The sequence below is a fragment of the Monodon monoceros genome, unplaced genomic scaffold (assembly GCF_005190385.1).
Source record: "Monodon monoceros isolate NGI ecotype Baffin Bay Population unplaced genomic scaffold, NGI_Narwhal_1 Super_Scaffold_15, whole genome shotgun sequence".
Taxonomy (NCBI): Eukaryota; Metazoa; Chordata; class Mammalia; order Artiodactyla; family Monodontidae; genus Monodon; species Monodon monoceros.
The window spans coordinates 79,539,617-79,557,123 of NW_021703771.1; the positions used below are offsets into that span (position 1 = coordinate 79,539,617).

Genomic DNA, 17,507 nt, shown 5'->3' on the forward strand with positions numbered 1-17,507 from the left:
ATCACAGACACGGTTGGTTTTTTTTTTTTGGCCGCGGCTTGCGGGATCTTAGTTCCCCGACCAGGGATCGAACCCAGGCCCTTGGCAGCGAAAGTGTGGAGTCCTAACCACTGGACTGCCAGGGAGTTCCCTGTGTAACTTTTAAGAATAAAACAATTCCAAGGTTGACACCTCACCTTTTGTCTTATACCGTGCAAGGTAACGTTTAATGGCCTGAGGTCTCAGGATTCGAACATGTACTTTATCTCCAGTCAGCATTTACGTAGGGGTTTCGCTTTCTCCCACTCGCTTGGACTCTGGAAAGACTTGTGGTCCGGTTCCCTGCCTGTTGATGTGCGGTGGAGGGCGGGGTCAGCTCTGCTTACGTACCTTGATCGACAGCTGTCCAGAGCCCCGTCCCCGCCCTCTGTGCGCTGTCCGCATGTGGCAGGGGCTTGGGGGCAGCATAGCTCAAGGGCCTTGTTCCGAGTCACTGGGATGCCTCAGGCAGCTGAGCGTCAGGACACACCGGGAGGCAGGCAGCAGGTGGCTGCGGGGCTTCTATTAACCTAAGACTCCCTGTTAAAGGGGACAAAGAGAGAACGGATGAGCAACACTTCTGCTCGCTGTGCTTCCTGTAAACCAGGCATTTCTGGGGCAGATTTCATCAGAGTGGGTCCCAAGCAGGGCTGGATGTCCCCTTCTCTGACCACCAGGACAACAGTGCCCTGGGACAGGACCACGGTCAGACATGATCCCAGCAAGGCTGGCCCAGCGCTGTGAAAAGCACTGAGGGACACAAACAAGTATGAGCCAGTTCTGCCCCCTGGCAACTTAGGGTCTGGTTGGGGGGGGGCGGTGCCTGCTGCGTGTGGAAGTTATCGGTCCAGGCACTCTACACGTGCTCTCTGATTTACGCCTTACGACCACCCTGCGAGGTGGCCACTACCGTCCCTTTTGCAGAGCAAGCAGCAGAGTTTGGGGAGGTTAGTGACACGCCCAGGATGTAGCCAGGGAAGAGCCGTGGGCACAGTGGGAGCTGGAAGGAGGTTGGCGCGTGGAGCTCACCACAGGGTCTGGAGGGGTCACCCAGGCCGTGGGCCAGCACAGGCCTCCGTGGGTCTGACTTCCCTCGTCTTCTGCTTGCTCTGCAGCTGGCAGCAGCCCAGCTGACATATTTGCCGTGGGGTTTGAAGAGATGGTGGAACTGAGCGCAGGGAATATCGTCAATGCCAGGTAGGCGGCCAGGCACGGTGGGGTGGGATCCTGAGCCGGGAGCCTCTGCATTCTGACTGTGCTCCCACCACGACCTCACGGACATACGCCTCTCCCTTCCTCTCTCTTTGCTGATGAAGGAAATAGAAGGAAGGGTGGGATAGGCTCAGTACTCCATGGGTGCTGCTGCCTCGGCCACGTGTCCAGGCTGATTCACGCTGCGAGCTGGCATGTGTGAGCCCCGAGGGCATGGGCCGGGCTGGGCGGGGGCTGACTCACGTTTCCTGTGTGTGAGTGTAAGAAAGAAACAAAGGAAAGAAAACCACTGGATTTAACATTTGGTGTGAGGTCAGCAGGACTCTTTCTTTCCTAGTCCGTTTCAAGGTACTTTCTGAACAAATAATAAAACCTGGTTCTATGGAGGTCTTACGAGCAAGGCCCTGTGCTGGGGTTCAGGGGGCAGGGGTTGGGGGGGCACATGTTTGAAGTGTACAACACAACCAGAACTATGCGGATAGCCCATTGCAGGAATTAAGGCTCACATGGCACTAGTGCAGGAGCGCAGGCAGCATGACGTCAATAAAGACCCAACTAAGGGCTAGAGGAGTTTATAGGTGGGAGAGCCTGCTTCCAGCTCACACTGAACAGCATCCTTCTTTTCTCCAGTACCACCAACAGGAAGATGTGGGGTGAGCAGCTTCAGAAAGCCATCTCACGCTCTCATAGGTACATTCTCTTGACTTCGGCACAGCTGGTGGGCATCTGTCTTTATATCTTTGTACGTCCGTACCACGTCCCCTTCATCAGGTAAGAACATTTCGCTTACGAACATCTGGGGGAACACAGGATTGTTTGATTCTGACTTCCTTCCCCCCACCCCCTTCCTGCAACAGGAATCAGGACCTGCCATTATTTTAGATAAATGTAACAAAACCCCCAAGGAAAAACCAAGCGAATAGAATATTGTCTAGCATTTAAAAAGCCACAGTGGGAACCTTCTAGCTCAGGAAGCTGGACCCTTTTAGAAAGACTGTTTCATGATCGTTGTTACCCAGGCTCAGTTTTGCACAAGGAAGGGGATTCCTTGCTGAAATGTTAGACAGGAAACCTCTGACCAAGAGCTGGGTAACTCATCAGGAAATGCCAATTCTTTTGTCTCTTTTTAAAAGAATTCTAAATAAGATGTGTGGGCAGAAAGCCTCTACCACTGTCACCCCATTATTGGGTCTCCAAAGTGACAGTTTTGTGAATGTCAGAAAGGGGAAAAGCTTAGGAAAAGCGTGTCTTTTAGGAAAGCCCGTCTGTGTGTGTGTGTGCGCGTGTCTGTGTGTGTGTGCGTGCATGGGGATTTTAAGGTTTGGGAGGAGCACGCATTGCTCCCTGGTCTCATTCATGTTGTTGGAACGTCCTCTGGTCTTTGTCTTTGCCTGCACCAGACAGAGAGATACTTGGAGAGCAAGACTGTGCTCTGTGCTCATAATCCTCTTCTGTGGCCTCTGGGAAATGTTAAAGTCTTTGTGCCCCAACTGTTTGCTGCGACAGTCTGGCAGTGTCCACAGTGAGTGGGTAAAAGTCAGTTACGGTCAGAGTAGAGGAGAGGTTAGGGTCGAGGTCAGAGATACAACATGAGAAAGGGAGTGATGCCGAGGGGCTCCGGATTTCCCAGGTGCCAGCTAAGGTCCCAACACCTGTGTCCCTTTAGCCTCAGGCTCGCACACTGTGGCAGGTTATCCCCATCCCTTGTCTGTTGGGTGACAGTTGCTTCGGCCCCTGGTCCCGTGGACCTACGCACTCACCTGTGTGCGTTGTAAGCTGGCATTTTAATGCCAGGCGTCTGCTTGGAAACCACCGCCCAGCCCAGCATAGAGAACTGGATGGTTCCTGTTTTTTCAAATGTGTTGATTACCTGATGGCACCCCCTGTACTTTGCAGAAGAGCCGTGTGGGATGGGGTTGGGGGCGGGGAACTCCATGCTGCTTCTACCGCAGCAGCGAGACCGGCAGCGGAGGGCCGGGGTGGAGGTGATTCCGCTGCTTTGTGGGGTGCTCATGTGAGCACCTCGGAGCTGGGGCCGTGGAGAGGATGCTCCAGCCCCTCCCACGGGGCAGCTGCCCACGATGAGAGGAGGGTCAGGAGTGATGCGGAGCTGATGGCAGTCGCGCTGTCCCTGTGCGGCCTGGCCGCTGAAGATGGGATGAGCCAGCCTCTGAGCCGAGGCCTTTGAGGCTCTCAGATCCGCAAGCCTCGCGCTGCCGCCCGGATCTTCTCTGTAGCAAAGCTGCTCATGCTTTGCCTTCGGAGCCACTGAGAGGCCCCCCGCGTGTGCATTCTCTGTTCCAGGGACGTGGCGATTGACACAGTGAAGACGGGCATGGGGGGAAAGGCGGGGAACAAGGGCGCCGTGGCCATCCGCTTCCAGTTCCACAGCAGCAACTTCTGCTTCGTCTGCAGCCACCTGACGGCCGGGCAGTCCCAGGTGAAGGAGAGGAACGAGGACTACAGGGAGATCACCCAGAGGCTGAGCTTCCCGATGGTGAGCAGCGAGGCCCCTGCTCGGGTCCGCCCCACACACGGTATTCTGAGCTGCTGATATGGGCAGGCGGTGGCGATGCGACCGTAGGAGGGTCCCTGCCCCCGGGGGCTCAGCACTGGTGGCAGGGAGATGACCAGGGGTGCTGCAGTAGCGGTGAGCAGGGAGTCCGGCCCAGGAGTGTTCTGCCTCCTGTATCTCTGTGCGTTTCCTGCATGTCCCGACGTGCCCTGCGTTTTCTTATTCTAATTCAACTGTATGCAATGGGGAAAGAAAACCAGTGCGTCCACGCTTTGTCCAAGTTGGTGAAGAACATTTGAATCCAACCAGTAAAAGACTAGGTTTTCTTGAGACTCACACATACATTCTGTTGTGGCTCAGAAGAGAATACACGTTTTTGAAACCAGTGAATTCTTGACTCAGGAGCTCTGGGTCCCGGTACGGTCTCGCGGTTGCCAATACCATGCGTCGTGCCGCCCTCTAGTGGTGGTCCAGAGGCTTTCATTCTGAAGATGGGGGATCTTTTTGAATTCAGATTTGAATGTTTTTCCTTTCTGTGCAAAGATGATGGTCCCGCACACCTTCACCCTGGTGCAGACACCTTTTTCCCAGCAGTGAGGGTAGACTTTAGCTGTTCCTGCCACACATCCTGCCCGTGCCTGAGACAAGGTTGGCTGGGTCACGGAGCTCTTCTATGTGAGGCCAGATCCCTTAAAACTGACACCCTGTTCGCTGGACTGCCCTCAAGGCAAAAATTCCTTAGTTTTCATTAAGAAGTGCTGTAATCCTTCTTGGAGGTTTTATTTCTTGGATTATAAAATAAATGAGTTGGGAAATTTGCAATTGTAGTTTTCCAGATTATGTAGGGCTAATATTTTCTTTCTGGGTCTATGTGGTTAAAAAAGAAAAGTCCAACCCTTCTCACTTAAAAAGTGCTGTTTCAAAGTAGCAAACATGGGACACATTTAAAATAATTAAAAAGAGTTTATACTATAGCTTTTTTCAACAGAAATATTGACGGTACCTATAAGTTAATACTCTGTACCTGTTCAGTAGAGTAGCCACTAGCCACAAGTAGCTATTTAAATGTAAAATAACTAACATTAAATAAAACTAAAAATCCGTCGGTCACACTGGCCACATTTCAAGTGTTCGATGGCTAGATGTGGCTGGTGGCTCCTGTTCTGCACAGCACGGGTAGAGAACACTTCCATCGCTACAGAGTGTTCTATAAGGCAGTGATGCTCTGCACATTTATTTTATTTGGCTGTGATAATTCCAACATTTGTATAGCGGAAACAGATTTTGGAGCTTGGCAGATCTGAGTTCATGTCTTATCTTTATCATGTACTTAGCCGTGTAACCTTCAGCAAAGGTTCTGAACTTCTTTTTTTAATCTGTAAGAGAGCCATTAGTGTGTGCTTCACAGGGCTGCTGGGAGAACAGTGCGCCCCAGAACAGAGCCCAGCATTGTAGACAGCTGATATCGTGCTGCTACTGTTGTTGTGATTCCTGGGGAAGGGAGGGGAAGATGCCACAGCTGTCCAGGGCTGCCCTGGGCAAGATGGGGGAGGGGGAGAGAGAGAGGTGGAGGGTCACAGGATGAAAGTGTATGAAATCGACCAGGTTTCACGAAGTTGCGTGTCCTGAGCATTTATGCTTATTTTCTTAAACCTCATTCTCGTAACACTGAATGTTTGGGCAATTCGTCTTAGGATACAGACATAACAAAGCAGGGGTACATCCTGATGGCTGAGATCCACTCGGCAGAGTAAATACCAATGTTGGTAGTCATGCTTCCTCTGTTAGAGTTGGAGCTTTCTCCAAACCACTCGAAAACACTATTTAAAATTTGAAAATTAAGCCATGTGAAAGTCCCTCAGTAAGTTTATGGGATTAGTGAAAAATGAGATGCTCTAGCAGACTTTTCTTCTTAAGTAACATTTTAAGAAAAACACATCTGCTATCATCTGTACGGTGAGTTTATTTTTCTCCCTTCTCCCACCTTCCTTGCAATGGGCCGAATCAGCATTTTTTTTTGTTTGTTTATGACTTAGGGAAGAAACATTTTTTCTCACGATTACGTGTTTTGGTGCGGCGATTTCAACTACCGCATTGATCTCACTTACGAAGAAGTCTTCTATTTTGTTAAACGCCAAGACTGGAAGAAGCTCCTGGAATTTGATCAGCTACAGCTACAGAAATCAAGTGGAAAAGTAAGTTGTGCTTTTAAAATAGTTTTTAACACCTGCTCCAACATGGAATAGCTTCTGCTAAATGTACACGCTAGCATTCGCGAATTAAGCTTCATGCGTGAATTTAACTGATTCTGATAATGGTAAAAAAAGGTGTCTGGCGTAAGAAGTTAGAGAAACGTGAGTGTCCATCCACACTCACGTCCTGTTCCTCCTTTCGGTGGCCACGGTCAGGGTCTGTGTCTTCTCATGCCCAGAGGGGCCATTGCTCTATGAAAGGACACTGGACACACGTAAGCCACCACAGGAGCTCAGGGTGACAGGAGCCTCTCTGCCCAAGCTCTGTGGTTGGAGTGGGGGCCAGCTGTCCCTTCCTCCTTCGCACAAGCCGAGCCCTGGTCCAGCTGTGCTCAGTTTGAGTCCAAGCTGCTTCAGACAGCCCCATGTCAGCATCTGAGCACATGGCCGGTGAGGCTGGTGGGTGTGATGTACGCAGTCCACGTGCCCTGTACTCAGGGTGATGCTCATAGGGACGGCTGTGTGTCAGGTACACTAAACCAGCAAGTGACACGCTAGATTCTGCTCAAAACATTTTATTTTGGTGATATCTCTGTTTCTTGTTAGTGAACATACTAACAAATAAGTTAATTTAATACACTAACAAGATCTAATACACTTTACGCACCAATTTGTACACATAATGCTCAAGACCATCCTACAGATTAGGTATCACACCCATTTTATAGATAAGAAGACTGAGGCCAAGGTCAAACACCGTGTCCAAGGTCACACAGTCAGTAAACAGAGGCATGACAGAGCCCAAGACTGCCACGCTTCCCATGAGACTTCCCCTCCCTGACCTGGTGTGGTCTTTTAGCGCCTCCTTAGGCCATGATGTAATAGGGAAGATTCAACTCTAGAATCTGTCCTCAGTTCTTCAGGGTCACACTGGCTGGCCTCCACATGACTCAAAACTTATCTTCTCTCCCACCTGAAACTGTTTGTTGTTTTGGTGCCTGTTTGCTTCCTAGCAGGACAGGCTGAGGGGAGGGAGGCACAGCTAAGTTCCATCTACCTGGTGAAAATGCAGCGGGTTAGATGGTGCAGGCAGGGAGGTTAAGGCTCCTCCTGCAGTGAGACCTGGATGTTCCTCGAGGTTTTCTGTCGTCCCCCCTCAGTGACACGGGTCGCTGGGGGTGGCCAGAGGGCAGAGTAGCCATGCCACTCCTTCCTGCAAAGGGTCTCTCTCCCTTCCTCCTGCCAATATTCTCCTCACACTTCCCCTCGGACGCTGAGTGAATGTCTGTTCCTGGGTCTTCCCGCAGCATCAGGGCTGGACCAGGGCTAAGTGAAGACGGAGGAGGGCCGGACTTCAGTTCTGGGCTGCTTTTTACCCAATTGGTTTTGTTAACAAATATGGATCAAGGCCTTGCCGGGGCTGGGCCAGGCGTTCCCCTCGGCCTGTGCCTGTCAGTGTCACCCGGGCGTTGACAAGCAGGCGTGTGACAGATCGGGTGCTGAGGTGGTGGGAGACCCAGTGGTGTGTAAGTCAGCAGAACAAAGTGATAATCATCATTTTTTTTGCCAATTAAAAGACACACATATGTCCAGTTTTTGACATATTTGCAAATATGATGTAGCTTCTGTTACTTCAGGAATAAAAAACACTCTGGAACGTGCCTTCTATTTGCATGTAATGTACATGATCTAGGAGAACTAAGAGGGTCCTGTGACTTCTCCCAACAGATTTTTAAAGACTTTCATGAAGGCACCATTGACTTTGGACCCACCTACAAGTATGACGTTGGCTCTGCTGCCTACGACACAAGTGACAAATGCCGCACCCCGGCCTGGACGGACAGGGTCCTGTGGTGGAGGAAGAGGCATCCTTTTGACAGAACAGGTGCCTGAGATGTGTGCGCTTTCAGAGCTGGAAGAGGGCAAGTGATCAGTACCATAGAAGGAAGATCACTTTTCTTTAGTCCAGCGCTCTTTGTTATATAAATAACAATTCTCTGGATAACCCAGAACTACTCAAAAGTCATCCCAGATGTTAGCCCTAAGCTTTGGGAGTTGCTCCTGGCTCCCCCAAACCCTGCCTCACAGCTGTCCCCCCCAATCCCTGCCTCACGGCTGTCCCCCTACACCACCCTGCCACCTTTTGTTCCCGGCAGGGGTGAGGAGAGGCTACAGCTCTTCCTCTCTGGCGCTTCTGCCTCTCACACTCATGCCTTTTCTCCAGCCCATTTTGTTCAGCCGAACTCTATCTGCTTAAAGCCCCAATTCCAAATCAAATATGAGCGAGACACAGGAAAGATGAGAGGTTTTGTTTTTTAATCAATTAGTGGTCTATCATGTTTTGAACAATTATTGATACCCAGCTAGGAGGTGCAGTTTGTTTAAAATTCGAATGCCTATAAACTAATACATAAACAACTAAGCTTTTCTGGGGAGACGGATGCTGAGATTTCAAGGCCCCGAAATCTCACCTGCAGATTGAGAAGACGCGTTTTTGTTCAGATCACTTTTGTGGACATCTGTGCAAGAGGCTGGATGCCTTCAGGTTCTTAGTCTCTGCATCTCCTGCTGTACAAAGAGCTGCACATCTCCTGTTTCCCATGGGCCTGAGGCAAAATCCCCGCAGCAGCGGTTTCTGTGTTCTCACCCAGTTGGCCCGCTGGGGAGGAGTTTTTACCCCAGGCCCCAAGGCCACTTTGACAGGGTTTCAAGCCCAGGGGGTTAGAACGACTGAGTCTGAGACAGGAGGTGGTCCATGACGCGGCTCCCTGGTGCACGTGTCTGTAATCGGCACTCACGAATGTTGATACAATTTTGTGTTGTATGTGTGTCTCTTGATTGGAATCCCCGTGAGTAGCTGGAGAACTCAACCTTCTAGACAATGATCTGGACGCTGACACCAAAGTCGGACACGCCTGGTCTCCTGGTGCCCTCAAGTATTACGGCCGAGCAGAGCTGCAAGCGTCTGACCACAGGTATGGTCCTGGCTGCCCTGGGCACATCCTCTGCTGAGGAAGGCGGGGTCAGCTGCTCCCCGCAGAGAACGGACCTGCCTTCCCTATCCGAATGCGTGTGTGTGCGTGTGTGACACACAGTAAAGAGCAAAGAACAGTATGACAAGTAGCTGTGTACTTGCCACTAAGAATTAATCACTGTTAACACTTTGTCACTGCTCCATGTCACAGGTAACATCTATTATGAAAATTGCGAAGACACAACCTGTGGTATTTTATGTCTTTTAAATTCTGATACATTATGTCATTGTGCAACTTGCTTTTTTTGTTACTTACCATTTTTGAGATACAGTCACGTCATTAGTAGAGATCTGACTCTTCCATTTGTAACCGCTGTCCGGTATTCCACTAAATATATCCACGCGATTTGCCCATTCATCTACCGATGAATATTTTTTCCAATGTTTCATTGTTACAAACACCATAGGGTTTTACAGTGTTGCATTCAGGGTTTTGGATGCTCTGAGCTGTTGCTTTGGCCCTAGTGCCTTGTGGATTAAGGATGGAACACAGCAGCAGAGGTCTGTCAGCTCGGCATGCACCGGGACTGGCCACAGAGGGAGGTTATTCTTGTAGAACGTCTTTAAAGACAGAAGATGGCATTTGACCTTCCCAAGGCTGCTGCCAAAACTATCATGTCACTTTCAACTTTTACAAGGAAAGAAATTAAGAAGGAGAGTTGGTGGTGAGCAGTTGGTCAGTCACTAGGTCGAAATCTTTCCATGCTTCTGATTTCTTGAGAAAGCTGCTGTTGCAAATACATACCTAGAAATGAGCGTGGGGAAGTCTACAGATGTATGACTTTCAGGTTTGCTAGTTCAGTGAGTATATTTAGAAGCATTCATTTAACCAGTATTTATTGGGGGGCCTTATATTGATATATAGGCCCTGTTCCTGGCACTGAGGAAAAGCAGTGAACAAAACAGATGATACCATGCTCTCAAGGAATTTTCTAGTGAGGACAGACAGACAAGAAACAGAAGTGCCATGAATGAAAAAAAACAGTAGTGGCCGGGGTCAGTCAAGGGGTTGGTGCTATTACATACCCAGTGTTCAGGGAAGGTGCCTCTGGTGACCTTGGAGCCGAGACCTGAAGGAAATGAGAGTGGGAGCCATGTGGGTATCAGGGAGAGAGCATTCCAGAGCGGGAGTGTGGAGTGAACATTTAGGAGTTCGGAGAAGAGAGAGGCTGGAGAGAGAAGAGTGAGGGGAAGAGTCATAGGAAACGAGGTGAGATGAACAAGAGTCAGCCTGCGTGGAACCCTGTGGGCCATGAAAAGGACATTGGGCTTCACTCTGAGCGCGGTGGCATTGTGTGGCCAGGTTAGAACAGAGTCACCTGAAGAAACTCCAGCGGGGCCAGCATGGAAGGAGGGAGGCAGGGAGGAAGCTAGGGATGGGGTGGCTTTGGGCCAGGGTGGTCGTGGGTTGCCATGGTGAGCAGTGGTGGGTTCTGGATAGGTTTTGAAAGTGGAGCCAGCAGAACTGGCTGATGGAGTGGATGTGGGGTGTGAGAGAGACGAGGTGAGGATTGACTCCAGAGTTTTTGGCCTGAGCAGCTACAAGGATGAAGTAGCATTTACTTAGCTGGGAAGACTGGGCAGTGCGGATCTGAGCATCCTGGTTTGAGACACATCTTAGACATTTATTGATTTTTCTAATTACAAAACCAGAACATCTTGGTTCTTGACAATTAGGGGAAATATACACAGACAAATCATCCATAGTCCCATGCCCTGAGACCATGTCTGGTGACAGTTCGTTATGTGTCTTTCCAGTGCATTTTCCACGTACATTTTGCACCGAAACATTAACCTGTGTGTAGTGTGTGCCCATGTGCACGCAAGCTTGTAGATGTTTAAATGTGGATGAGAAAATGAGGACTATGTTATGTGAACTGTTAGCATCTGCTTTCTTACTTGCTACATTAATTTTTTTAATTAAGCTTTTGACTGTGAGGTAGTTACAGACTCGCATGCAGTTATAGGGAATAATGTAGGGATCCTGTGCACACTTTACCCAGCTCCCCACAGCGGTAAGACCCTGTAATCTACAGCGCAGCGTCACACCCAGACGTTGACTTCGATATGGTCGGGACAGAACGTCTGTCACCACGGGGACCCTCGTTTCCCTCCCTCCCACACTCCTTCCTAACCCCTGTCAACCACTCGTCTTTTCTCCTTTTCCAGCATTTTGTCATTTCAAGAATGTTATAAAATGGAGCAGAATTGGGGGACCGGCTTTTTTCTCTGGAGCTTCTTCCAGTTGCTGGTGTGTCAGTAACTGGTCCCTTTTCATTGCTGAGTCAGTGAGGCTGCCTTCCCGTGTCCGTACCCACTTTCATCAGAGATGCTCCGCTTCTAACACATGAGGCTCCTCGGGAAAGTTTTTCTCCCACAAAAAGTTTTAAAAAAACCCTCAGCCATATTCCTGTGTCAGATTTTTCTCCGTCTTCTTTTTTCTTGCTTCTAGAGGCAAAAAAAAAATCTAATAATAGTAATATGAATTTGGGGGGATACGACTGATTTACCACCCATATCTCTTAATTTTTTCAATGTTCCCTGGTTTTAAAGGTTGCCACCATATTCTATGCTATTTTGTATTATGCTTTGTTTCCACCTAATATTGTAAACGTCTTCAATAAGATTACATAATCTTCGTAAGAAAGGATTTTCTAAATTTTTTGTAGAGTAAACCCATCCCTGTATAAAAATTACAACAAGGTTTGCATTATTTCCTGCTGATCTGTTTTTCTGTGTATGTCAGATAGATTTCTACAACATTATTCGTAATGAGTGCATGGCATATGGTCGTGTGGCTGCATTGCAACCTAACGCATTCCCTATCCTGGGACAGTTAGATTGTTTCCCCTTTGTCCCTTCCATCGGCAGTGCTGTAATGATCAACCTCGTGTATAAATCTTTGTCTGACCGTCTGGTCATTTCCTTAGAACAAAGTTCTAGAATTGAGAGTCGTTGGTCGAAAGATGAACATTTTTGAGTTTCCTAACACAAGTTGCCAAACAGCCCCCCAAAAAGCTTGAACCCCTAGCCCAGGGAGAATCCCCTCTTCTCTGCATTCTCGGCAGTCCTGGAGTTGCACGTAAAGAAGCTTTGCTCATGGCCGGTGTGGTTTTCTCTCACATCATCCTTAGATAGAAATGCCGAGAGAATAAGGTTGGGGAAAGACAGACTGAAACCCCGGGACCGGAGAGCTTAGTTCCGGGGACCGTGGCATGGGGAGGGGGCCACGTACACAGGCTGTGTCATGGTGTAGGTTTACTGTTGACAGTGGCGTCGGGACGGAGCCGGGGCTGGGGGATGTCTTGTCCCGAGTTAACGGTGACCCGTCTTCCCTCCGTGTCTGACGCAGACCCGTGCTGGCCATCGTGGAGGTGGAAGTGCAAGAAGTCGATGTGGGTGCTCGGGACAGGGTGTTCCAGGAAGTGTCCTCTTTCCAGGGCCCCAGGGACGCCACCGTCGTCGTCAACCTTCAGTCGCCAACCTCCGAAGAGAAAAACGAATTTCCCGAGGACGTGCGCACGGAGCTCATGCAGACCTTGGGCAGTTACGGGACGATCCTGCTTGTCAGGTAGGGACGCGCGCATGGTGGGGCTGGTGCGCGCATGGCGGGGCTGGTGCGCGCATGGCGGGGCTGGTGCGTGCCTCGCTGGAGGGCGCGCTCCCGGGGCTGACCTGGCAAATCTCATTTCTCCCAGGATCAACCAAGGGCAGATGCTGGTGACTTTTGCAGACAGTCACTCGGCGCTCAGCGTCCTGGATGTGGACGGAATGAAGGTGAGTTGTGCTTGGTCACCCGGGGAGCGGGGCTGCTTGTCCCCGTGTCCTTCTTGTGCTTTCACGTGGCCGGGTCTGCGGGTGTAGACGCCACAGGAGGGCGGGAGCTGGGCCTCTTCATGCCGGCATCTGATTCTGGTAGCTTCGGCGAGGTGTCTACTCTCCAGCCCTGGCTCCTCGCAGAACTGGGGAGAAAGAGCAGGTTTGGGAGCACAGCCCCGCCGTGTTACTGGGTCTGTCTGCGCTCGCACCCTCCCATGGGAGTGTTGTGAGCCTTCTCTTCAGAGCACGTGGTTTGGGACATGCAGCTCATAGGTAGTTTCCGTTTTGATAATATCCTGGTTTTAAGTTCACGTGGAATGAAAAGTGACAGTTCAACTTTTCTTCGGGCCAAACGTGAGCTGTGCTGGGCCTGCCTGAGGTCTAGACCCTCGGCCTTCCTTGGCAAAAGTGAAGGTGGGCCAGGCTCCCGATGCATGCGTTGGAGCGAGAAGCACTTTGGGGTCAGAGGGTCTGACGTCTGCGCTCATTCACAGGCGGCCTCTCTGTCCTCACAGGTGAAAGGCAGAGCTGTGAAGATTCGACCGAAGACCAAGGACTGGCTGCAAGGTTTGCAAGAGGAGATCATTGGAAAGCGAGACAGCGTGGCCGCCGCGTCCCCCACCGCCAACTCCTGTCTGCTGGAGGAAAACTTCGACTTCACGAGTCTGGACTATGAGTCAGAAGGTGAGTCAGGACTTCCCGGTGCGTGGGGTGAGGCGGGCAGGCGAGACGTTCTCCCAGCAGCCGACACGAGAGCCCCAGGATCCGTTCTAAGACCCGCCCTCGGGAAGGTCCGAGAGGATGCTTAAGTTCAGGCTGAGTCTCCATGCCAGAGCTGGGTGGCATTCACACGTAGGAGTGGTGCACGCAATGACAAGTAAGATGGGAGGCGTCTAAAATTACACTGAAGACAGTCTGGAGATGTCAGGGCTGTGGGCTTGTCCTGTGTCTCAGGCATCCGTGGAACTGGGGTCCCAGCCCTGCTGCCACGTGGGTGCCCTGGGCCGCGGGCAGCTAGGCCTCAGGTGTCCTGACGCAAGCCATAGGCCTCGGTGTTGAAACAGACCCACAGATAAAAGACTAGGCCCTTTCCCCCTAACTGTTTGCTGTGACATTTCCTTCTCCAAGGGGATATTCTCGAAGACGACGAGGACTATTTGGTGGATGAGCTGAGCCAGCCCGTGGTCTCAGATAGTGAAGCGGGCGGAGACGAGCTCGCCGACGCCCCCAGCTCCGTGGCAGTGGCGCCTCCCAGCCGGTCACCGGCACTCACCAAAAAGAAGCAGCATCCAACCTACAGAGGTAGCTTGGACCTTCCTTTTCTAAATCACCTCTGGTGTAGCGATCACTGTCTCAGCAGCCAGACATCTCATAATGCCGCCATCAAGTATGCATGGCCCACGAACAAAGGGGTAAAAGAGGTCACAGCAAGGGGTGAAAACTGGGCTCTGAGAAGGAATCCAGCTGCCGCCACACTGATTTCCTCTAGTGATTTAATTTTTTTCCAACAACTGGTACCCCATAGCGTACCGGATTCATGATCATTAGTTTCCTCTGTGCAATTTAAGTTGTCGTAGCTCTGAACCGGTTTTACGTTTGTGATTCTTTTTCCCTCTCCAAAACTTTTCTGATTCAATCCCGTAAGAGGCATATTCAATATCTATGTCCTGAGTTGCTGGTGTCTGGTTATATTCATATAACATTATATTATTATACAGTAATAGTACACCTTAGCATCATTATGTCATTTTAGACTTAAGAGGGACTGAAAGGCATTGGGATCGAACTCCAGGTCCCTAGGTCATTAGAGTAGTTCATATTCCACGTCAGACTCTTCAGCTCGGTTTCAGCCACAGCCACGAGTGCCTTCCAGCTGCTGGACATTGTGTCTCCCCCTTGGAGGAGAGCAGGTGCAGGGGCTTAGCCACGTGTCAGGACCCTTTGAGCTGTGGCTGAGAACAGAGAACAGAGTTGACAGTAAGATGCTTCCCAGGAAAGGTACTTCACTGGGACAGGTACAAAGAACCCCCCAAGCCTTTTTGACTGTATTTGGTCCCAAACCCGGTCAGTAGCCTGGCTGCATTGAACCAGAGGGGGCTTTTAAACTTAACAAGTTGCTGAGCCCCGTCACAGAGATGTGGGTTTGGCAGGTGTGGGCTGGGACCCTGGAAATCTGGCAACTCATGAAGCTCCGCAGGTGATTGGGAACACATATCCAGGTTTGGGGGCTGGGTCCATCAGCAAATGCAGGGGGTTCTGCACATTGCACGTCCAGAGGGCTCCTGCCCTGGAGTCAAAGTGGCCGGAGGGATGTGCTCTTGAGACAAGAAGCAGTCCTCTTCTCCAGGGTGGCCATCATTCAGGCATCCTCTCAAGGGCTGGGCAGATGCGCCCCTTGGAATGAAGAATTAATAGAGCAGCATGGGGCTCTCACATGTGAGCAGCCTTGCCCCCTGGTGGACGTCAAGGGAACATCTCAGTGCTATAGGGCGTTCAGGCACTCCCTTCAGAAGGAGAAATCCTGCCTGTCCCCAACAGAACGCCAGAGACACATGAGGTTGCGTATTGGATTTGAGGGATGGGGTGTATAAGCCAAAATAAAATGAATCAGAGTGTGTTGTAGTGTGGGAGAGAAGACCTACAATCGTCCTGAATTTAAATGTAACAAATGTACGTGTAATAAAACAGAAGCCGTCACCTCCCCACACCCCTCTTAGCCTTAGAAGGATTTTGCAGGGCGAGTCAGGACGGCGAATGCTTGGGCAGTAGCTGGCATGGGCTGTAGGATTTGGGGCTTGAATGAGCAGGGCCACTCCATGCTGGGCCTTGGCAAGGGATTGGCAGGCTGCCCTGCTGGCAGAGAAGTGAAAATATTCTCAAGTCCAGAACTCTTGTCCTGTTTCAGAATGAGGTATTAAGAGTGAGGGGCTCTGGTTTTCAAGTGTCTACTCTGTGTGGAAGTCTCGTGGATTATTTCAGAAGGAAGCATGCCTACACTTGAAAATATTTCAGTGTCTCTCGTGTCTGGACAGCACACCTTGTCCACGGTTCACTGAATGTTCCAAGCAGGCATTGGGTACCCTCCCCCCGTCCCCCATGCCAGCAGAGAGGGACCCTGAAGCTGTCCTGTGGGAGGAGTTCCTGCCACTGCCGGGTCCCTGCAGACCTGAGTCTGACTCATCTGACTCACGCCCTGCCATGTCCTCCAGATGATGCTGACCTGGTGGTGTTAACGCAGGAGCTGGAAGCAGTTGGGGACTTCCGCCACCGCTCTCCAAGTCGGTCTCTGTCGGTTCCCAGTAGGCCTCGGGCACCTCACCCACCGCAGAGACCCCCCCCTCCAAGTAAGACTTCGCTTGCTTTCCGCTCACCACAATGCCTGCTGGGAATAATTGCGTACTTCCTGCTACTGCACAAACGGCTCTAAATCTAGCCTTTGAGTTTCCACAGTGCTTTTTTCCCCTTCTCGGGCTCCTTTTTGTCTTAAATCCATGGCAAGTTTGATATCAGAGATAGCTATGTTTCTCACGGCAAATCACGTGAGTCCTTTATAAAGCTGTTCTTCGTCCTCCCGTAGCTGTGCTTTTGCTTTAAGCTGCTTTCAGTTTGAAACCTTATGGGATGGAAAAATTGGGGCCACAGACAAGCTAGGGACATTTTGAGCTCCTTCCTCCGCCACCCGCCATGGCTTCTTTCCGCGTCTTCTCTCCTGGACTGCTGCCCACCGTCTCTCTGCATATGAGGACTCAAGCCCAGGTGCTCTGACCTATAAGGTGACCACACGCCCACCTCTAAGCAGGAGCGTCCCGTCTGTGAGCCCGAGCCTACTGAGAGCAGCACTTCCTAGCCGGGTCTCAGGATAGCACTTTTCTTCCTGGCTCCTCAAAAAAAGCAGTGCTTTGTCCCTGAGACATTCCTTGGCAATCTGAAATAGTCATGTCATGCTTTTGATCAGTTTCTGTTTACCTCCACTGTTCACTTCTCCCCCTCCCCCGCCCCCCCAGTGTGACAGTAAACATTTTTCTAAGACTGTACTTTCAGAGTTGGGTTCATCTTGGCTTACATCACGATAGTAATCAACGGCAAGCCAGAAACACATGACTCGTTAAGCGTATTTTTTTACTTTTCTGAGTTGATACTCAGAAAAGAAAATATTAAATAAATAAAAAACAAATTTATGTCATATTATTGTAGAGATTTACAAAGAGATAAATCTAAACAATAAAAGTTTTAATTTTACTTACCTAGAGATAATAGTTGTTAACCAAAAGATTTCCATCCTTTTTCCAATTAGATATATCTATATCTACACACAATTTTTAAAAATTAATTAATTAATTTCTGGCTGCGTTGGCTCTTTGTTGCTGCGCGTGGGCTTTCTCTGGTTGCGGTGAGCAGGGGCTACTGTTTGTTGCGGTGCGCGGGCTTCTCATTGCGGTGGCTTCTCTTGTTGCAGAGCACGGGCTCTAGACGCGCGGGCTCAGTAGTTGTGGCGCACGGGCTTCGTTGCTCTGCGGCATGTGGGATCTTCCGGAGCAGGGCTTGAACCCGTGTACCCTGCATTGGCAGGCAGACTCTCAACCACTGCACCACCAGGGAAGTCCTCTATACACAATTTTTCATTTTTTTTTTTTACAGAATTAGTGTCCATTTTGTTTGGTCATTTGTGTTTCATCTAATGTCTCTGAATTAACTGTTGTTCTGAAACATGACTTGT

At 50.3% G+C, this 17,507-nt stretch overlaps 1 protein-coding gene across 1 annotated transcript in view; it reads left to right on the forward strand.

Moving 5' to 3' along the window:
• The window catches only part of SYNJ2 (synaptojanin 2), a 96,956-nt gene that overhangs the window by 70,779 nt on the left and 8,670 nt on the right, over positions 1–17,507 (forward strand). Inside the window, exons 13-23 of the mRNA XM_029224317.1 lie at positions 1,134–1,215; positions 1,861–2,001; positions 3,535–3,727; positions 5,782–5,940; positions 7,666–7,822; positions 8,795–8,912; positions 12,324–12,542; positions 12,670–12,748; positions 13,306–13,474; positions 13,919–14,092; positions 16,000–16,134. Of these exons, the coding sequence (XP_029080150.1) occupies positions 1,134–1,215; positions 1,861–2,001; positions 3,535–3,727; positions 5,782–5,940; positions 7,666–7,822; positions 8,795–8,912; positions 12,324–12,542; positions 12,670–12,748; positions 13,306–13,474; positions 13,919–14,092; positions 16,000–16,134 (1,626 nt within the window). The remainder of the gene's footprint in view (positions 1–1,133; positions 1,216–1,860; positions 2,002–3,534; positions 3,728–5,781; positions 5,941–7,665; positions 7,823–8,794; positions 8,913–12,323; positions 12,543–12,669; positions 12,749–13,305; positions 13,475–13,918; positions 14,093–15,999; positions 16,135–17,507) is intronic.